At 37.2% G+C, this 23,330-nt stretch overlaps 2 protein-coding genes across 3 annotated transcripts; both read right to left on the minus strand.

Annotated features, from left to right (window-relative positions):
• Positions 1 to 6,952: 6,952 nt before the first annotated feature.
• LOC594538 (transmembrane protein 216) lies at positions 6,953 to 14,144 on the minus strand. Its single transcript, XM_030990953.1, has 6 exons — positions 13,977 to 14,144; positions 11,817 to 11,833; positions 11,196 to 11,289; positions 10,405 to 10,497; positions 9,023 to 9,224; positions 6,953 to 7,117 (listed from the first exon to the last, which is right to left on the minus strand). Exons 1-6 carry the CDS (start codon positions 14,032 to 14,034, stop codon positions 7,096 to 7,098), a joined length of 486 nt encoding a protein of 161 aa, XP_030846813.1. The 5' UTR covers positions 14,035 to 14,144; the 3' UTR covers positions 6,953 to 7,095.
• A 4,420-nt stretch (positions 14,145 to 18,564) lies between these two features.
• On the minus strand, positions 18,565 to 21,855 carry LOC115917996 (BLOC-1-related complex subunit 5-like). 2 transcript variants are annotated; one of them, XM_030990954.1, is made up of 4 exons: positions 21,454 to 21,855; positions 20,460 to 20,718; positions 19,878 to 20,040; positions 18,565 to 18,911 (listed from the first exon to the last, which is right to left on the minus strand). In XM_030990954.1, the coding sequence occupies exons 1-4, from the start codon at positions 21,605 to 21,607 to the stop codon at positions 18,684 to 18,686; spliced, it is 804 nt and encodes a 267-aa protein (XP_030846814.1). In that variant the 5' UTR covers positions 21,608 to 21,855; the 3' UTR covers positions 18,565 to 18,683. The 2 variants fall into 2 exon arrangements, with proteins under 2 accessions (XP_030846814.1, XP_030846815.1); XM_030990955.1 differs by having other exon boundaries at positions 18,568 to 18,911; positions 19,878 to 19,977; positions 21,454 to 21,814.
• Between the last annotated feature and the right edge of the window lie 1,475 nt (positions 21,856 to 23,330).

The following is a 23,330-nucleotide window of genomic DNA, read 5'->3' on the forward strand; positions in this document are numbered from 1 at the left end:
CAGGTTTGTAAAAAACGCATAAAAACGCGTCATATGACGTACGAAAACCAAGGTTTGTCGACAAACCTCCTTTGTGAATTCGGGCCAGAGAGTTTAGCCAACAAAATTGGTGCCACAATCTCACCACATGGCGTATAACATTTCTTTAAAGCAGTATTCACCGTATTGTTGGCCAAACTCTCCCTTTGGACGTTGTGTTGTCGGCGTGATATCGGTCTTGTCGGTGTGACTGAGGTTTCCGTTACACTTTCTTTACTTCCTTCACGTACTCGTCACTTTTACAAATCCACTTATTTTCTGTAAATCATAAATTGATCGTATAATCAGAAAATATAATATGCAGTGTCTCGCACACGAATCACGTACGCAAAAAATAGTAACTGTAAGAAAATCAATTTAGTCATTTTCTGCACAATCGTTTACTAGATTATTTTCACTTGTTGAATATTAACTCAAGTTTGATCTTTCAAGAGAGGATGGTGGCGTTAGGCCTATTTATTGAGATTTACCGGTAGTTGTAATGAGTACCGACGAATAGAGATGTATTGCGAACTGTTTATTGTTCTGTATTGTAAACGTATAATAAAGTTGACATGTTTGCTCACATGTATTATATATGAATGTATTTTAAATAGCTCACTTATTAATTAGCGTCATATGCACTCTATCGCGAAGCTGGTTTTTGCGTGAGAGGGTTTTTTCCTCTTTAAAGTGTTTTTCACTTATCTTAAGCATTTCAAATACATGTTTATTTCTGGTGCCTGCTTATATAGGCATGAAAGGCGCTGCCTATACATAACTCTACGCATGCGCACATACATGTCATTAAAATCCACCAATCACCAAAATAGCGTCCGAAAAACTATAAAGGCACCGCATCTTAGAAGTTACAATGGGCACAATGTTTTATCATACCTTAGGGATTCATTACTATTATTAATAGTCTTTTCACCATAATTAGTATTATTTTATTTAATAAATTAAAGTGAAATGTGTGAGACTCTGTATAGATTTTATTTTGTCTAGGTCTATGCGTTGTCGAACGAGTAGCATGGCTTTATATATCCGTGCTCACTTATGCCGAATTTGTCTCGTTAAAAGAGGATAATTGATTGTCCTCCAATAATGGTTGTCTGGCTTAGTAATAGTTACAATGAAGCTGTGATAGGGGAAACTGCGTGACTGCCATGGACGAGCAGATATATGAAATACATGTACAACGTCAGATGGACATATCTATATATTATCATCATTTAATGGACATAATAAAAATTTAGCATTTAGGACACAGCCTATTGGAAAGGGATATAAAAAACATTTTTATTTCGTGTGTACATGTGTGTGTTAAGACTTTCACACTTCACACAGAATGTGTGTTATGTTGCCGAAATATCTGTAAGATTAAGGGAAAGTTTTAATTCCTGATTCTCATAATAATTGTTTTTTAAGGAAAATACATAGGCCTATAGTTTTATTCGATTACAACTAATTTCATTATGTTATTCATTGCAATCACTATACTCGTCAACACCATCGTTATTGATTTTTTAATCAATTCTCAGCTCAACAGTATGGTTATTGTTTTATTAATCAATAATGAATATCTTTTGTCAGTTTTGTTATTGCCTTCTAAATGTGATTTCATTACCAAAAAAGTAAAGAAATAACAGATTTATTGGAAAACACACATCATGAAACCTGCCTGGCTTTTCTTTCTTGTATCACTCTCTGTTTTGTAATGACGTCGTGTTTTACTGAGTATAATTCATTTTTGCTTGATGCATGACGGTATACAATTTTCTTTTAACCAGAAGCCTAGCTCCAGACATCTCCCCTCCCACTCTTCGATACAACCCCCCCCCCCCCCTGCCAACAAAATAGACAAATAAATGAATATATAAATAACGATTTTTTTTTTCCTTGGGGGGGGGGGGGGGGGGTTCCTTTCTCGCTCTCTTTAATAATGTGTACCCCCTTGTTCTCTCTATATTGCAAACTCATGTGGAAAAGGGAAGATGAACTAGATTATTTCCCTTCCATAAATCGTGCTATATTACGCGATTGCAAATTTTATCTTGGAAATTTCCTGTTGCAATCATAATCATAAGTTATAAGCATGTAAGTCCATCGGGTTCCCCCCCCCCCCCTTTCTCCTTTTCTCTCTCTCCCTCTCTCTGTACGGAAACAAGAGGTGAAACTAATACTTTTCCTTGTAACAGCCATGTAACATAATCGTCATCGAAGGAGCGAATGATGTGGGATTAGAAAGGAAGAGGGTGTATTATTGGAGGGGAGCGAGAGAGAAAGAGAGATAGAGAGAGAGGGGAGAGACTATGAGAAAGGAGAGGGCGAGAGAGGAGTGATAATGTGTGTGTGTGAGGGCAGTCGGTAGGGGGTTGGGGCTTGGCACGCAAATTCAATTCAATTCAAAATGGTTTATTTCAAATAAAACTTTCATCGCGGCGTTTAACCGAATTACAATAGTTTACAAACAAAATTAATAACACATAATGTAATATACAGTGCGTCCCAGAAAAAACGAAACCGAGAATCGTCGGTGTTTTATCATAACTTAATCACAATTATAATTAATAAATGAAACATAATTTGGAAAGCTTAGATCCTCCTCTTTAATTTGATGCAACTCATATGATGCATATTTTACGCATGAGTGATTAAAAGCAATTTGAAGAGAGGAAACCAAAGAGTCATTTGGCGGGCGGTATATCTGAATTTTAAAGGGAAAATTACATTTCTAAACAGTTCAATTTCCCCCCTTTCATATGACACCTCAATCAGGAAAAATGAGCCAGGAATAACAAAGTTCTGTTTGTAATAAAATAATGCTTGCATTTCCATAATTTGATCAAACGGGTTCGTTTTATCTGGCTTCTTGCCGTTGCAACGAACAGAGTTGACAAAAGACTTAACTCCGTTTCGTTGAAGATCAGCCATGCACAAAGAACACGAAAGACCTGATGCAAAACAAAAACAAACAAAAAGGTTGTGAAATTGCCAAGTCTGAAGGATACAAGAAAAGGAGGATCATTTTTTTAATTAATTAATTTATTTTTGTATATATTTTTTTGTTGAAAAGGAGGATCATTCATCGTTTACTTTGGTTAAGTGCACGAATGAGATACGGAACTGGACTATTTAGCATTGATTTCGTTTAGTTTTACATCTAAGTTCAGGAATTTGGGGTTTACGTCTTAGTGTTCTTGACTTATATTTTCCGGAGGGAAATACTGTTTTAATTGATCAGTGCAGAGTAGGGTATTTTGGAAGAACGACAAGCACAAACTCATTCTTCTATCAGAGAGAGATTCGATTTTCAATTCATCTAGGACAGTGTCATAAGTTGAGTAACGTGCACCGATAATCACTCTCAAAACTCTCTTTTGGACTCTTTCTAACCTGGTGATTTGGTTTTTGGTGAGGCCTCCATTCTATACAGGGGCTGCATATTCCATGACAGGCCTTATGTAGCACATGTATATGGTCAACAAGTCAGAATAGGGTAGATCATGACGTTTCAATAGTCTAAGCATATTAATTTACTGTTTGCTCTCTTTATGATATTATTTATGTTTTGATCCCATTTTAAGTCCTTATCTTATTATTCATCTGTTGCCAAAAGTGTAGCAAAATTCCTTCAGACTTCTATTCACCTTCCTCTTTCATGTTTCTGCCTAGTCCAAAATCTGGCCGATTTGTTAATTTTGATCTCTACCACCAAAGCAATGCGATCTCTCCCTACATACAATGTACACGCTGCCAGCCGAAGATGGCGCAATCCTTAAATTAGGACGCCCGGCGAAAAATTCTTAGATTGGGCCATTGGGCTGGTGAGCGTAATATTTCGTTGATAACGCCATCTTCGGCGGCTTGAATCAAGTGTATGGAATATAAAGAACCGGCCAGATTCTGGACTAGTTTCTGCCATGCCTTCTACCTCTCTCTCTCTTCTCATGCTCGCTCATTCTCTCTCCAGTCCTCTTTCGCTCTCTCTTCCTTTCTCCCGCACTTCTCTTACCCCTCTCCTTCAATCTATTTATTCACCTCTCCTCAATCCCATGTCCCTTCTCCTTTAACAATACTTATTTCTTTCTTCCCTGAATTATCAACAAATTAATTTAATGTTTTGAATTCTACACATCTCCATGGAAGCAGAAAGATCAAGTACAAATAGATCTGAAATGTTCTTTACATTTGAAATAACACACAATTATTTTATTTTCACAAATAAACATTATATATAAACAAAGTATTTCCAATCAAAAGCTATCAAATTTGTATAAATACCTGGCAATATGTACAATATAAACATTGTTTGATTTCAAGAATTAGGATGACATATATACAGAATCTTACTTTCTTTCTTCTTCAAGGGCTTTATTTAAGTACAAAGAAAGCATACTACTATAATATTACACATTTTGACCATGTTTTTACCCCTTTCATGATTTGGGATCATCTGCATATTTTTTTTTAATTAAAAGAAAAAATAACATCTTATATTATCAAATTGTATGCAATTGGTAAAACATAAAAAGCAATTGTGATTTGAAAACAAGTCTATCTGTGATGTTCAATGAAGAAAGAACAACAACAATAAACAAAACCAGCAACAAAAGCAAACAACAAGTTAACAAACAATTGTGCAAACAAGGGGGTGTTTCATAAAGCTGTGTGTAAAGATACGAATGACTTTACAAATCATTTGAATATGAAGAGCCAAATGGGATGCCCAAAGTTTTTCCTGACATTACAACAAAGTGTGACTGTATTTCCCATAATCTCAATTAAATTGTACGGTAGCCAAAAATACATATTTCATTAAAATGTTTTGTTAATAATGATAAGTTTAATCTACATTTACATATTTCAACTTTAGCTTATTGAATTAAAAGGATTTGAGAATCCCATTTAGCTCTTCATATTCAAGTCATTTGTAAAATCATGCGTAACTTTACGCACAGCTTTATGAAACACCCCTGATACACTTTTGAAACTAAACGACATTGACATGCTAATATCGTACTAACATCATATCTTAAAATGTACCAATCACCTGAAAAACAATCAAGTACTGGGGGGTGTTTCATAAAGCTGTTTGTAAAGTTACGCATGACTTTACGAACGACTTGTATATGAAAAGCCAAATGGGATGCTCAACCGGAGTGTTGGCTCAGTCAGGAGAGCGTCCGCCTCACAACCGGGAGGTCGTGGGTTCGAACCCCGGCCGCGTCATACCAATAGACGTAAAAAGATGGGAGTTGTTGCTACCTTGTTTGCATACATGCCAACATTTGAAAATCAGAAATCTGTACAAATTATGCTATTTTCAAAAAAAAGAGGAACAATCCTAACTCTCCTATTCAATACTACAGACAAATTTGTACAGGAAGAGGAACACCTGCATTAAAATGATAATTATCTTCTCCCAAAAAGAGGAATGTTCCTCTTTAATCTGAACAGTTGGCATGTATGTGTTTGGCGTTCAACAATAAGGGTTAGAGCAACGTCGATCTGGCGCTGCTCAGTGGCTGCCGGGCTCACGATCAATTGGGCAAAAAGAATTTCCGTTTCGGTTTAATAAAATTTGGAGTGGACTATTAGGCTATTATTATTATTATTATTATTATTATTATTATTATATTAAATTACTGATAATTATTTATTAACTTGAACTGTGCAGATGTAGATTAACATTCTTATTATAACAACCATTTTTAATGCAAAGTATATTTTTTGCCATAATTTAATTGAGGTTATTGGAAGTATCAGAAAAAACTTTGGGCATCCTATCTGGCACTTCATATACAAGTCATTCGTAAAGTCATGCGTAACTTTACAAACTCTTTATGAAACACCACCCAAATAGAACATACCGGTATATAACATCATCCTTTAACAAAACTTCACCCGTCTTTCAATGGACTCATCGTTTATCAGTATGAAGAATATAAAGGAAACCATAAAACCTGACGTAAAGAACCCAAGTCTAACTTGGGTTCCATGCATGTGTCATTCAACTGCAAGCATATACAGGTGGAATATTTTATTCATTTGTATTAGGTCTTTTTTTTTTAAAGACGTTGTTCTTGCCCTTATGCCATCACCTGGATCGGTCGGTCAATTTTTTTTTTTTTCATTAAACATTTTTTCTTCTAAAAAATTGGTAAAAAACCCCTTAATAAAAAGTTGACTGTAGATTTTAAGATTTTTGGGGTAGTCGCAAAGGGTGATATGATACAAAACAATAATTTTTCAGATGATTGGTACACCTTAATCCACTTTACTGACACTACTCAAGGCGTTCATTATGATATCAAGGTGATGAGGGCCTATCAATGAATCATTGATAGGTTTTTCTGGGCTGGCCATACCCAAGAAAAAGCTTACAAATTTTGTGACACATTCTATTTCAAACGTTCAAGCAAGTGACTATAACATTTGGACAATGGTACCGGTAGTCTGCTCTATTGAACTCAAGCATGTATTTTTCCACAAGTTCATAAGGGTGAACTTTCTGTTGGTAATGATCATGTTTTTAAAGTTGGTGAAAGATTTATAAATAGGAAAAGAAAAATGTGAATACAGGTGTTTCCAATAATGAAGACAGTGGGTTAGGTCACATCTAAATCCCCCCCCCCCCCCCCCCGCCCAAGACCGAACTAAAAATAAATACAAAAGCAAACGAATCTCATTTTCTGCTTACATTCTCTGATAGATCAAGTAAAATTTTGAATCAGGCATACTATTTTACACTGAAACATGGTGAAAAAAATCACAGCAAAATAGAGTCTATTTTTTTCATTCCTTCAGAGCAGTTTCTTCAGACGAGGCTGAATCTGTAGAGATACATCATCCTTCGCTGCTGGGGGGGGGGGGGGGGGGGGCGTTTCACAAAACTTGTCATCAGTGACAAATGACAGTTTGTGTTATAAGCTACTGAAATCCTTGCTTCTGATTGGTTATCAGCTGATTTGTCACTGGTTTTTGTCATTTGTCATTGAAAAAAGGCTTTGTGAAACGCCCCCCTGGAGTAGTACTGAGTGATGACTAGGAGTTATGTATCGTCTGGACCTCTCATCTTACCGTTTGATTTGCCCTGAAAAGAGAAGAAATATAAAACATGATATTAAAGATAAGCTTGAGTTCAGGAGGGTGTTTCACAAAGATTTGAAGTCATACTTAACTCTAAGTTGGACTTATTATGGAGAGCCATTTGTAGCCTTATTTTGAACTATATTCAAAAGCAAAAATTCAAGTATTTTAGACTTTTCATAAATTCCACATCAAGAACATGAAGTCTCCCATTGTAATAGATAATATGAATGATTTGAATCAACATTTTATGCCTTTTGAAATAAATTTTACAAAATATTTTCAAGGATGCTAATGGCTTTCATAATTGTTAAGTCCAACTTAGAGATAAGTTCAACTTAGGATCTTTGTGAAACAACCCCCAGGTGATGATAGAAAATAAATTCTCACAGAATCCATCAAAACTCATACTGAATGTTCAAGATTATAAATAAAAGACACGTGCCAAACGATTTTGGTAGAAAATGTATAAAGGCTGAGTAATGAGCATACAAAGATAAGGACATCAAGGTAAAAGGGCCCAACACCATGTGCTTAACACAGGTCACTACAGCTATGTGCAAATAAGAGTTGTGCTTTTTATTGAAGATGATTTCCAGCAAGTTTTGTGAGGTTGTTTTTATTTTACTGGTTCAAACAATCAATCTACTGCAAGAAATACAATTCACAATGAATTATAGCCATGTTCTCGCAACATACGATGCCAATACCAGAGCTCAAGCTTATCTTTAACACTTCAGTTGCTTCCTTCGTCTCTCTGCATGGTCACTCATTTGCCACACGTGCAATTTTGCACAGAAACAATAGGCACCACTTGATGAAAAGATTGTTTTGTGCAACACAGTGACTTTGTAAAATTACCCAGTTCAGGTCTTGATGAGCTCCATTACAATCTTTTAACACCTGTATAGATTAATGTTGCACGGATATAGTTAAATAATTGTTATGGCTTTGGTAAATCCCTTGATAAATTTAAAGTGGCACAGGAAGATTATTTGTGTGGAGTACAAAGAGTTAATGATGTATCACAAACAGGAGATACACAATTTGAAAAGCTAAATCAAAGGGAAATACTTTGTAATATGTATAAACAAATTAAACTATGGTGATTGAATCTATTTAGCAAAATTGTATTTTGTTTCTACTTTCTAATCAACTACATTGCATCATTCTTTAAAATGTACATGTACATCTTACTGCTATTTCTTTCCAGTTCCATTAATTTACTCTACCGAAAATACAATGTTTGTCAGTAGATGATGACCATCCGCCACACTGCGCAGGTTAGCACAAGCACAGACAACAGGATGACAATATGACAAGGTGCCTTCCGCCCGGCTTCCAAAGAGAATGTACAGCAGTGTCACTACCGTAATTCCTTATTTTACTAAATTATTGTTCAGGTTTTATAAACTCCTCTCATGATTTGAAGAGAATCTGTTACTGATAGTTTATTGGTTCCTAAACTATCATTTCTTTGGGATTTCCATTTCTCGGCCCATTATATTTGTATGGGAACCCAAAGTGCTGCCCTCTATCTACAGTGTATGGTAGAATACTATTGTGGTAGCAAGAATTTGAAAAGGTATCTGAGTTTGAGTTTTAAAAAATTTTACATTGCATTCAATCAAATCTGTATACAGCAACTAAGAGAAATCAGAGAAAGCTGATTTCTGTCAAAGGGGGAAAAGTTGGTGACAAACGATATGATATCAATCGCGAATAAGTTGCAATTAATCGCAACTCCTTATAAGACCAGACACAAAACTCATCTTGGCCTTTTAAATATATTTGGTTAGAGCTGGAAGGGCATTAACTCTGTGTTAAAGTATATGAGTTAGCACCCTTTTGGCTCCAAACAGAGGGTATTCCAATTGGGGTTAAAGATACTCTGTGCAAAGCAACTTACCTGCCAAATGAGATTACAGCAATGATACTGAATACCAGTTCAAGTCCAAGGAAGCATAGAAGCACAGCATTGAGGATCAACTCCGCTCGTAACACGTACGTCTGCCACAAGATGAGATAGAGGGCGCCAAACAGTGTTGCCATGGATAACGCCAAGGATACGGCAAGATGGACGACCTTCTCCGTCAGGTTTCCTTTCTTCCCTACAGAACAAACAAAGTAACTGATAATGAATTGATAATTTAGTGTTTTCACGTTGACATATATATATTTTCCCAAAACAGTATGTTTCTTCACTAAAGTAAGAATTTTCACAAATTATGAAGTACATTTCCTTTTAATCTATTTTTATTTTTATCTTTTGATCCAGAGTGCTAAAACTACTACAAATTGTAAATGGGCGCAAAGTGCAAAAATCGCTGCGACATTTCAGTCCATTTTGCCGTTTATGTATTTAGAGCGATTTCATATGCAATTAATCATTGCAATCTCTGAATTGGCGACACAGAGTGAATTTTGACAACTCTAAACTGCTCTGAGTAAACAAGTACCGGTGTATATCTTAGCAGTTTATTCTGGTGCCATCAACTGTTATAAGATATTGTCTCTAAGGTATTTCTGTAGGATGCCGCCATAAAGGTAAACGGTTAAGCTAAAAGACCTTGCCCAATCGATTCTACTTATGAACTTACGTGTTTCACCGAAAACTAGATTAAGCTGTTGAATTGATTCCAAGATTACACAAACCTCTGATTTAACATCTCAGGTTACCTGCATTTGGTTCATTAGACTCAACACAATACAATAACAGTTCCATGTATGAACTGGGCCGATAACACAAAGCTCTGCAATTGATCGTACGGTTATTTTGTGTGATTGATTAAAAATAGTGACCAATGCGATCAATCATAAACAACAATTGTTAAATCAATTGCTAAGCTTTGTGTTATGGGCCCAGGTCAACTGCAATGTGTTTAGAGAGATATTCTGTATCAGGCATTTTATGGATCTAGATTTATCTTCATATAATACTTCCCTTTTAGTGTCCTTATCAGTGAAAAAAATACATGGGGGCTCGGGGCAAAATAGCCCCCGAAATGCCCAAAAGAGCTCCCGAAAAACAGAAAAGAGCCCTGTACATTTGCATAGAGTTCAATGTAAAACAAATTTAGGATGTCATGCAGGCAAGTTTCAAAAGTAGCCTCCGAAAAAGAAATATTAATTTTTTCCCTGGTACTCCTTATCATTTTGTTGTGCTAGAAACAAAGAACAAAATCTCACCTGCAATAAAAATATATTTGCCTTTTGTCTTTTATTTTAGACGTTAAACTACATGGAAATACAATGTACCTTAGAGGCAGAAAGACTGGTATCCTTTCTTACCTAAGAACAACCTGACATACTCAATGGCAACTAAGAGGAAGATAAGGACCCATTCTCCAGCCAGATTCTCTGTGGGGTATGGAAGTACTGAACCTGGAAAAAAATGAAAACCAAATGAGGCCAGGTTAAAACAAGGTTTAAAAGTAGATTTCTTCAATAAGATTTTCATCAAAGTCCATTATTGATGCTAATTAGAAAGACAAAAAATAATAACAAGTTTCATATAAAGGTCTAAACATATTTATCACTTTTCAACAAAGAAGACAAAAGACTGCATGCATGGCTGATCGTCAACAAAACAGAGTTTGTTGTTTGTTGCTACGGCAGTCAGCCACTGAAAAAAAAATTGTTTAATAAAACTATAGAAATGCAAGCACTACTTTAAACATGCAGAACTTTGTTATTCCTGGCTTATTTTTTCCTGATTAATGTGTGATATGAAAGGGCAGAAAATGAACTTTTTTCAGATACCGTCGGCCAAATGACTTTTTGGTACCCTTTTTTCAAATCGTTTTTAATCACTCATCCATGAAATATGCATCATATGAGTTGCATCAAATGAAAGAGGAGGGTTTAAGCTTTACAAATATGTGTCATTTATTAATTATAATTAAGATCAAGTTATGATAAAAAATTGATAATTCTCAGTTTCTTTTTTTCTGGGACGCACCGTATATACATGTAAGCTAGTGAATCCTTGCTTCTGGTTTGTTATCAGCAGATTTGTTGCTGATTTTTGTCATTTGTCATTGAAAAAAAGCTTTGTGAAACGGGTCCCTGGTCAGACTTACCTTTGTAAATGTACATCAATGCTTCACACAGCCAGAGAAAGGCAAAATACCATCCATTCAAATAGAAGAGTATTTGTAGAGGAAGAGATGAGAGCTGAGAGTTGGAAAGCTAAGGATATCATCTCTATGTAGAAAAAAAGTTAGTGTACATGTAAGAACATCCTACAAATCTTGCCATTTTCCTTCTTTCTGTTTACTACACATGAATTATAAATAGTTCAGAGTGTAATAAATGCTTACTTCAGAAAAAACATATGTAAGCGTTTTGCAGATATCATTATTCCCCCAGTCATCGGATTCATTTACATGCACAGAGTGTGCACCATCCCCACTCCCTGGGGAGTAGTCCTTCCATTATGATCACTGTTAGGGCATATGGCAATTACATGTACTACTGTATCAAAAAGGCTTTTGTCATCCTACAAGGTCCCCATTCCTCTTCTGGGAATATGTTTGCAGTTTGTAGCTAACTGGTTAATAGCTTTCTCAATCAGTAACCTTTCTTTTTGCAAAGCCAGATCACGTAAGTAAGCTCTTCCATATATATTTAGTGTAACATTCAGCAAAATCTTAATAGCATACTAAACCAACTACAAGTAAATACAGTTCTGTAAAGGATACAACAGCTATCGTTTTCCCTGCAAGTGAAGAAAAGAAGGAATTTGTCATTAGTCATTGCAAGATAAGCCTGACTAGCCTGTACATAGTCATACTCATTATAGTCAATTGAACTTCTATCAATTAACACCCAATACTGTATTTGATTTTGGGGGCCATTTTTGTATTGGCCGAGTGTACAGCAACAACCATTGGTATTGGTTGTTCGAGGGGACAAAAAAATAATAAAAAATAAAATTCAACAGACAAGTGACAACAATGCAATGTCAATGACAACAACAGGGATTTCTTCAACATTATTTCCATCTTGCGATATTGCATTTTGAAACAGGCAGAGGTGTAGTCTAGCCTTGCTTGGCCCAAGTATATAATAGAATTTTGGGCGCTTGCTATATAATAGGGGTCCAGAGAATACACACTCATATTGCAGTTGTGTACTGTAGGCGTTGTGGCGTGCGCCTGCAGATCCAGCTAACAATTGAAGTTACAAACTGATCCGAGGACGCAGGTTCGAAACTGAGTCAAGTCTTTTGGATGGTGACGTTTAAAGGTCGGTCGCCAGGAGGCCGTTTCTCGAAACCAACTCCATGACAGTCATTTCTTTGTCGCCAACCTACGGAGATGTCATGAAGTGGATAAACCGTTTCACAAAGCCATGACAGACATGATATCGATATATCGCGATACTAGCAGCTCAAGAAGATAGTCTTTGTCACGATCCATTTGATTTATGAAGAATAACCCAAAACAAGTTTTGGGGCTAAACTTGTTCAAAAAGAAATCATATTTACATCATCAAATGATTTGCATATTTCTGTAAAGATTCTTAAATTGAAGAAAAACCGGTGAGTGTTTTTTTTTTGACAGTCGAATCAAAAGTTGAAGGATACCGTAATGTGATAGTTTCTCAATACATACTTTTTTGTTTATTGTGACGAGGAATTTTAGGCAAAATGTCTTTTCTCAGCCAGTTTTTATTCTAGAGTCTCATAAATACTCGTTATATAATTGATTTGATATTGAAAATATAATTTGGAAGAAGTAATTAGAGAGGGAATAATAATGCACATAGGCCCCAAAGGTATGACGGTATCCTAGAAAGAGACTATGGATCGACTATGGAAAACGGTGTGTAACATTCTTACCTCTCTTATTTATATGTTAAAGTTTAATGATTTGTGATTTAATGTTTATATTCAGCTTTTTAAAGTTCCTGTATAATTTGTATTCTCACTTTTGTACATTTTCATTTCGCATCCCAGAAAATTACGTACCGAACTCATCTATATTTTTCTCAAAATGATAGTGAAACTAATTGTCCATTTCACGGCCCATGGAATGGCAACAAACTGACTTGTGATGGCGCTTTACAGCAATTAAAAATATATGACAGGTTCGGAGCAGTGACAACTCGCTTGTCGTGGAGGTTGTCGCTCATCTTGGCAAAGACGGCTTCGTGAAACACTTACATGTAGCTGACAAGTTGCGCGACAGTGGCGAGATGTCGTTGATCTTGTAGTTATGTCTTTTATGACGGTTTTGAGAAACGGCCCCCAGACGTAAATAATCATATCTGATTGATACACGTCTATAAAAACTCAATACACACACAGTCATGTTGATATTCTAAACTTCGCTCTAAATCTACGGACGGTCATCATTAAGGACTGTGAGTGTGAGGAGTTGGAACAACCTGCCATCAGAAACAGTATGTGCCTCATCCGTCAATGCCTGACGGGAGGCAGCAACTACGTCCGGGAACTTTTTACTTGCACCATGTAAATAGCATTGCACCATGCACCTTGGTCTCGTAAGCACACACACACTCATCAGTCTACAAGAATCTTCAACTGTGAAGGAGGTAGACTTAACCCAAAGAAGAAGAAGAAGAATGATGATACTCAGTACCACGATGCTAGTTGCTACGATTGTCACCCCGGCGCGTAAGCGGGGATCGTTCATGAGCAACCGCTGAGCAGACATGCATAGTCATAGATAACTCCAGGAAGCTCCAACACCGGGAAGCTCCAACGCTGCGCGCCGGTGTTGGAGCTTCCCGGAGTTAAGTCATAGAGTGAGGCGTCACAATTACAATTGCAACAAGCGGCCATGGCCATTAAAAACTGCAGATTTAAATAGAGAAAATAAACAGCCATATTATACCTCTTCTAGGTGCTGCGCTGGTAGCTGGAGCAGAACTTGTTCCTTCTCCATTCGCCATTTCAGACCTTTTCCGTATCTGTTCCTAAGAAATAAATTCCTCAGCGTATTGCGTTGACTCCACTATGCTGAATGAAACTTCCGACCATCGTTTCCTTTCGGTGTGACGAATCACAAGTATGGTGTGGTAGAAACGCCAAATAACAATGGAATAATAATCATTTAACTGGGACGGCGTAATGGACTAGAACCCAAACACATTGACCGGTGCACGAACTGGAAACAAAAATAGAACCATCACAATGCAAGCTAAATGATACAAGATGTACATTCTTAAAAGAGTATTATAGGCTGTACATACATATGAGCTCCCTGGAGTTGCTTTCCACCATATGCAGTCGTCTCTCTGCCCTTCCCTCTCCATCTCGATCCCTTTCTCCCAATGTCTCTGTCTGTCTGTCCGTCTCTTATATATCTCTCTCTCTTTCTCTCTCTCTCTCTCTCTACCCAAACCCCAAATAAAACCCTCTTTCCCCTCTCACAACCCCCTCCTCTCATTCTAATTCTTGACCATCCGCTATGGACTGCTACAATGAAGCAAAACAAAACACAAAAACATAATACAAAAATAAAAACAAAGCAAAAGAAAAAACATGTACAGAAAAAGGAAAACATAAGAAAACACTCTGAAAGTGAAAAGGGGTACATGCTGGGATTTGCATGTGGAAACATTTCAAAAATAAAAGAGCCAAAAAGTTTTTTTTTAAAATCATACCGGTAATTGAAAACTCTCTAAAAGTATGGTGTCAAAAAATCATTATTAGCAAAATTACGGTCATTTGTCTTTTCAAATTTTGAAATTTGCATATGAGGCTTTATTCTTCAATCATCAAGATAAATCCAGAGTCTCTAGATCAGAAATTTTGCACATACTTTCATTAACTCACTTGCTGCTACAGATAAATTTCAAGATAACTTTCTGAGGGCTTGCAAATCCCTGATAGGGAATTTATAAATATCTCCTAGCTCAAATACACCTATTAACAGAGGTGTAAGAAGGACAAATGATATGAAAAGTTGTCCGTCAGTTGTTAACCTGGATACAAGGATCAATGGCAATCAATCGACTCATTGTGGCATTATCAATTTCTAATTTGGAAAAATAGACCAATGTGGATAACTGTATACAAATGACGCACAGGTTTGAGTGCGTCCGTAGGGATTGTGTGCACAAGGTACCTTTGTATAGTTTTAGACCAAATTCAAAGGTACCGCGTGTACACAATTCCACTGACCCACGAATTAAACCTGTGCATCATCTGTTTTATAAGATGTTAAAATTTTGTTATTTTACAGATTTACCGGATGCATGGCAAAATCATGCGTCCAGCAAATTTTTTTTACCGGACGCATGATTTTTAACTTATATTTGTTTTCGTATCGTTTATCATGCAAGCGGAAATCCGGCAATAACTTAAAACCACAGGGGAATAACTATTATACAGAATAAAAAACAAATCTATATTTAGTTCATATTACAATATAATTTATTTCTCATCACAATAAATACCATGACAAATTTTACATACATACCGGTATATATTTTTCAATACTCAGTCTCACTTTACAACTTTATACAAAGCATCACCATGACATAAATACATGCATTAGTCTAAATCTTGCATGGCTGAATTTTCAGAACAGTACAAAAGTTCTATACACTGACAAGCCTTACTACATTATAGCCACTGGAATATAATTACACGTATAATAAAAGTCACATTCTTAGATGAGGAGGGAGTGGGAGTGTACTCCATAGCAGTATTTTGAGGTTTGGAAATAACATGCGAGTTGCATTTCCCTTTAAAGCCTTGCTGCACTAGTTTAGCCAGGGGGATTAGACCTCCCTGCATGGTCACTTGCAGGTGGTTATCTCATCAAATCAGCTCTCAATTAACATAAGAAAAAGGGGGCCATGGGGATCAACAGGTATCGCGTAGGCATTGTTGGCTATATAGAGGGTTCAAGAAGCTACAAGTCGTGCAGTCCCGCTTTAAGAAATAATTACAGTGAGTTTGTTTTATGATGCATCCCTGATGAAGAGAATATTATAAATGTTCATAGATTTTGTGTTGATATTAACACCATTTTTTTTCCAATTGATTAATATTTATAATTCAATGTAAGTAATTAATGAGCAATTGTTTTTGGAATGAGATAACACACACTTAAAAGCTTTTGATCCACATTCCACTATGAACATCACGGACAAAGAAAGATAACAAAATATACAGTTCCTCATGTACCCTCAACAATTGCTGTGGTAGACAAAGGAACATCCCTTCACTGATATTATGTAAAAAACAGGTGTCACATGCATATTCAGAGGAGGTGATAAATCATTTGTGAGCATTATTATTGTTATTATGCAAGTGTGGAAGAACATCAGATAAAAATGTTCCCTGAAATGCATGGCTCTTCAAATGCCTTAATATTAAAAATATGGCATGTAACAGCATAAAAATTGGGACAAATTTTTATGCCACATGTTCGTGTAGTCCCATATACATATTTCTGTGTACATCAGTGCTTGTAATTTTACCAAGACTGGGCCAAATTTCTTATCATTTCGCACCAATACTTATATGCTACATTATCAACCTTTTCTGATCATTTCCACACCGTTTCTTTCACAATGCAATCGCATGACCAGAACTCAACTTTATCTTTAAGGTCACAAAGGTTATACCAAAAACTCCTTAATTAGAAGCTACCAAAGTTGGGTACATGTTTCTTTTATATGCACTATATACAGTACAGGAAGTATAATATCTAGTAATGTACAATTAACAATTAAATTATTCATACTCTTACCAAGTTTTGTAATTTGTTAAGTACGGGTATGTGAAAAATTGACTTGTCCTGATTGATGTTTCTTGAGAATGTGACTTATCGAAGCTTACATCTGAAGGTATTCAAAAGGTGTTTTCTAGAGGTGTTGTGGTCAAGTGGATACGTCGCCGGACTGTCGATCACAAGGTCCGCGGTTCGAGTTCCGCCGCCGCACTAATGTCCTTTGGCAAGACATTGATCTACATTTGCCAAACTCCACCCAGGTGAAGTTAATGGGTACCTGGTAGGAATTTATTCCTTGAAATGCAGCGCGCGTAACAGCTGCCCTGCTAAAGCCAGGGTAATTATGCTGCATTATTGTAGAGCGCTTAGAGACTTCTGATAAAGTAAGTGATAGGCGCTATATAAGCAAAGATAATTATTATTATTATTATTAATAAATGCCCTAGTTATTTTAACCGGTCCACCTTTCATCCTTGAAAAAAATTGCCAGATAGAACTACATGTATTGGATATTTTTACAGGACACAAGTCTCTCCCCATCCGGTGCGATCTTCACACACTCAAAATACTAACATGGCAAAAAGAAAACATATATCAGTTAAAGACCCTTTCCGATAAAAATATATATTTATATCAGTGGAAAGCTGAATTAACATAGGATACAAATATAAATGAATAACAAACATTTTCCCTTTGAGTATTGCACAAAAGTAAATTAAAACTTCTATTTAGAGCCCATTTTAAGCAAAAAGAGTTCACATTTTGAGGACAATGTTCTTGAATGTCGGCAAATAACGATCGTGCATTAACCCTTTGAATATGAAGCGACACCACCAGGTATCACATACATCTATAATACATATAATACATAATAATATTTGTTCATTGGTTTACTGTATAATTTTATTGACCGGCAAATTACACACAAAATCCCTTGACTTTTGAGATCGGGCAATAATATTTGTTCATGGGTTTACTGTATAATATTATTGACCGGCAAATTATACACAAAATCCCATTAACTTTTCTGAGCAGTCAATAATATTTTTTATCGCCTGTAGTTTTGTTGGCTTATTAATTAAACCTTGAAGGCAATAACATTTACAAATTGCCCTGCTCAGATGTCTGATACAGTTAATAATCTGCATTAAAGCTCTGAGTGGCGAGTATACAGTGTAACATACATGTACATGTACATTTTCATCAACGTGTAGACTTAAAGACGCAAAGCAGTGGGCTCTCATGGGGAATTCAACACCATTCGGGTGTTTACCCCATAACAGATTTTGCCAATCATATGGAAAAGTCATTTTCTTACATTTCCCTCACCCTAAGACTCTCCGACGGACTGAGAGGTACTTCTTGATGGGACAAGGGGTTTGCTGTGTGCAAAACTTCTAAACCCATCAATGGTATTTCAACCAAGTCTGGTGTTAGTGAATTATGACCTCATGCACTTGGAAACCTGACTACCTTTTCCTTTTAAAGTACGCCCAGGTTGAGGTTCCTTCTAGCTTAGTATGTAATACTCTTACAGGTCCACGATGTTTCACCATTCAGCATGACAAGGAGTGTAGCATGGGAATTACTGGTTGACGCCATCTACATGTACGTCTTCTTTTGGACAACTGCACGTAAACGAATGGACTTGATTAACTGGGTCAGCACGCTAGCATTCGCGAAACAGACCAAAGTTCTCCTCACACTTCAGTTCGCGTATGTTGCACGCACATGAATGCTGCGATTGCGTCGTCCATAGTCGTATTATACCCGATTGGCCCCGGGTAGGGCCATGGGAAAGACACATAGTCTCGTCATGACACATTCCCTTTAACACTTTGTCAAAATGGAGAGTCAGGTCCTAGGCCCTGATGGGCGCATCGTAAAAGGCTCCAGTCTTTCTGCATCTGGCAAGACGCTGTTCAGACGGTCCATGAGTGGGATTAGCTGATCTACACTCATCTGAACACGTTTCAGAGTTCCTGACATTTCGTTGATCTTCTGTATTTGTTCGGCATGCTTGGCGAATCGCTTCTGCCGCTCAGCCATGGATTGCATTATACTGTGTATGATGGCATCCACCTAATAAAAGTAAAACAAAATAACATTAATAATACCATGCCTTATGGAGGTGTCGTGGTCTATAATGGATAAGTCATTGGACTATGGATCATATGGTCCACGGTTCAAGTCCCGCCGGGGGACTAATGTCCTTTGGCAACGTACAATAGTACATTTGCCACACTCGACCTAAGTTAGGTATATGGGTACCTGGCAGGAATTCATACCTTGAAATACTAGAGCTCCGTAATAGCAGCAATGCTAAACCCAGGGTAATAATTATGGAGCCTCAGGAGTGTCTGTCAAATCTGACAGACATCAGCACTTTACAAGAACCCTTTGTAAATTGTCTTTACTAGTGTACGATATCAGATGATCATGACGTCAGAAGCGAGAAGCTACTTGGAGATATTTTCAGTTTGGAGCTAGCGGGAGCTGTAAGCTTTGCTGCAGTAACATGTGTGTTAGTATGCACAGACATGATCCTCCTGAGAATCACTGCTAATTTTGTTGTTCTTCAATAAACCCAATGTTGTAAGTGTACAATTACTAGTTATTAGTGAAATTTGATGTTTTACTTTCATATGTATGGCAATGGCATTTAATGATAGTTTCTTGTATTTGAATATGTTGGGCACGAAAAGTATGGTCCGTAATGAATTGTAGCGTGTGTTTGTTTGGCGAGTTATGCATTGACTTAGCCATGTACATTCACAGAAAGTGAAAAGTTTGAAGCCAAGTCAAATTTGCATATCTTAGATAAAGATGATTTGAAATGTATAAACAAACGTAATTGACTTATGAGCCAGTTTAAACAATGCTGGACAAGTATTAGTTCTAAAAGGTAAAATAGGTATACCGGTAAGATTCTGTAAAGGGTTGCCATATTTAAGGGCAAATTATGCAAATTAGGTCAGTTTAGGATGATTGGTCACGTGACCTGCTTAGAAATAAGTAAGCAACATTTATTTTACAAGAATATCTTACCTCTTTGATTCTCCCTGTCAGAGCATTCTGGTCAAAGGTCACTGCCTCGGAGCATTGCCGGAGATGATGCTGGTATCGCAAACACAGCAGGAGCAACTGTCTACAAATATTCAGGAAACATGGAGAAAAGAATTTAACTATACTTAAAGGGGCACGTGGCATGCTGAAACAAGAAACACAGAAATAATATTTTGTTTGTCATTTTGCAATTCTATCAATAAAGATTTCATTAACTAATCATCATCATCACCATCATCATTATCATACTCACCATCATCATCATCTTTAACATCTCTTTCTCTTTTATCTACAAATATCACCATCATCATCACCATCACTATCGTCTCCATCATCATTATCATCATCATCATCACTGCTCACATCTCCTTCACTTTTATCTACAAATATCACCATCATCATCACCATCACTGTCAACACCATCATCACCACTATCATCCTCCTCCTCATCATCATCGTCCCCACCACCATCATCATCATCATCATCCCCACCATCATCATCATCCCCACTACCATCACCATCATCATCCCCATCACCATCCCCACCCTCATCATCATCATCACCTGTGATCCATTTTCTCCATCTGGTTGGGATCCTCCACCTGGGGGACGCTATGGGTGCCTTTCAGAATGGGCATGAACGTCGGGATGTCTCTCATCTTCTGAATCTCAAAAGACAGCGACTGGTCGGCTCCCTGAGTCCCCGCCGACACCGTCACAATCTTGTGATCCGCTGACCCCACCTTAGGACTTCTCTGGGGCGAGCCCTTTGTGGGTGTGGACCTTCCCTGCTGCTGCTTGGCTAAGGCCTGCACTCTATTATCTAAAAAGGCAATTTTTGAGCAAGGATTTATTACAGGAAACAAGAACATGGAGTATATCATTGATTGTTTCGTACAAACAAAAAAAGGGAGAACAAACTAGTCTAAGTATAGTGCCTTCTTCTTCTTCTTTTTTGATATATGTACAGGCCACCCTCGTCCGGCTTGGGTGTACAGACTACAGTAATGAGCTCTTCTGATGTAATTACAAAAATGGCTCATAAATGAAATGCGACCCGCATAACAGCAATGAAATAAGCATAAGGGTAAAACATATAAGCTATCTCTATTTCCATAATTTGTTTTCATCATTCACAACATATTGACTTGTTACTTGGTTGATACAAAAATCCTCAATTTCCCTCTCATCACGTCATTACATTGACGACATCACTTGCCGTGTTAATTTCAGTTTGTAATTTCTACACGCAGCAACGTTTGTAAATATACAAAGGTTGTGTGTGAATCAACAAAAAATGACATGACCTCCCAGTCAGTGGATTGATATCAGTGAGTTTGTAATGCATCAACTAGATTTCTGCACGTTTTATTTACTATTTTTAGTATTTTACGCCCTAGACTCTAGAGAACTTTGTAGACTATTGACCTTGACCTTATTTTAACTTGCCTTATTATGTCGAACCAATCAGCAAGGCAACACATATAAGAGGTGGAGTCATATAATATCAGAAAATTGAAATATTGTTGTAATTATTGAATGTGAATTCTGGTTTCACCTTTCGGAGCAGGAGCTGCATTCCTGTCTACAGAGTAGAACGTATACGGTATGCTGCCTCCTTCCGCTGCCGCAGCTGCAGGCGTCGGACCAGTCGTCGACTCGATAGGGGCATCATACCTCGAAACTTGCTGTTCGCTTTGATTTGCACCCATAGTAAGCGTTTAGTGTCGATAATTCAACGCCTCAATTGTACTTTGAAATATAGTGCAGTTATGGAAGAATATATGACGACAGATTCGGCCAGAGAAAATCACATTCTTCTATGAAATTTTAGAATGTTTTACACGAAGTCATGAATGAACAAAGAACGATAATTTTAGCCCCTGTTATGGCTAGCTTTGTTCAAGGCGTTTTTTATTTTATTTTTCTTTCGAATCCAAACTTTACCTTCTTATCTAATTTGCCTTTTAGTGTCGAATTTGAAAAGCAGTTAATGTTTTCTTAAGTACTTTGGGGGCAAAATAATGTTTTCTTTGACTGAAGGTAGGTTACGATGTCAGTACGCCAATAAAAGGAGGCGCGATAGCTCAGTCGGTATACAGCAGTGGTCTCGTTATCCGGTGACCCGGGTTCGAAGCCCCCCCCCCCCCCCCCCCCCCCCCACACACACACACACACTGAACAGAGGGATACCATATGCGTGTTACCAAAATGTCGGGTAAAGGGGTACTTTTCACGCACAAAAGTCCGGCGCGTACATAAACACACAAAAAAGACTTTACACACCGGACTTAGGGGGTGTTTTCAAAAGGAGGGAACATGCATATAATATGCGTACCCTAAATAACACTGAGTGGAGGGACCGGGGTTCGAATCCAAGTAGATGCTCTAGTGCCCTTTGGTAAGGCATTAATCCTCATTACCAGGTCCCTCGGAGAGGACCTTAAGTCGTCGCACAGTGGGCCAGGGACGAACCAAAGTGCGCCAAAACTCATTTTTGGTGATTTTTTTTTTCTCCAACTTTTGTCTTGCCCAGTTGAAAGGTAACACATTGAGGAATACCTCAGTAAAATATTTAATTCCGGTATGCACAATAAGGGTATAAATTTACTCCTTGAAACAGCAAAATCACAGTTTTAGTGCAAAAGTGACTTATTTTATAAATCTGTCATGTAGTTTTTAAGTTATCGATATGAAATTGCTCTCACATATTCCTGATAGTTCATTTCGTTGCATGAATGGGTTAAAATTGATAGAAACACAATCTTCATGATATACTATAGGGTAATTCACTGAAAAATGGACTAATTATCCATGTTTTTTTATAAATGCAAAGAAAATGTTTCGATCTCCTCAGAACTCCGCTTCAATTGTAATACCACCATTTTCTCGGATGTCTAAGCTTAAGTTGATACCAAATTTGGCTGCCCGATCTTGCCCGTTGTTATGTTAGAGGCGATTTCCCTTGCCACAATGCCCCGATTTTTTTTTTTTTTAGGTCCGCGGCTAAATCATGAAAGATTCGCGGTCATAAATCACGGCGCGTGGGGGCGCGTGGCACACGTTCTGACACTGCGGACCAAAATAAACATATTTTTCGGTGCAATGTTGCAAGGAAAACGGCTCTAACATAATAACGGGCAGAATCGGGCAGAATCGGGCAGCCAAATCTGGTATCAACTTAAAGCTTAGACATCAGAGAAAATGTTGGTAATACAATTTAAGCGGAAATCCCTGGAAATCCAAACATTTCCTCTGGATTTATAAAAGATAAATCCCCCCAAAATTAGTTTTGGCGCACTTTGGTTCCTCCCTGGCCCACTGTGCGTCGGTTTTATGGTTGCTTACTAACAAGCATTTATTGCTTTTTTTAGCTGTCAGGTAAAATAACCACCGCTACCAATAAAACTAAAACAACAACAACAACAACAATGG

Source organism: Strongylocentrotus purpuratus, unplaced genomic scaffold, assembly GCF_000002235.5.
Source record: "Strongylocentrotus purpuratus isolate Spur 01 unplaced genomic scaffold, Spur_5.0 spur5_contig_844, whole genome shotgun sequence".
Lineage (NCBI taxonomy): Eukaryota > Metazoa > Echinodermata > Echinoidea > Camarodonta > Strongylocentrotidae > Strongylocentrotus > Strongylocentrotus purpuratus.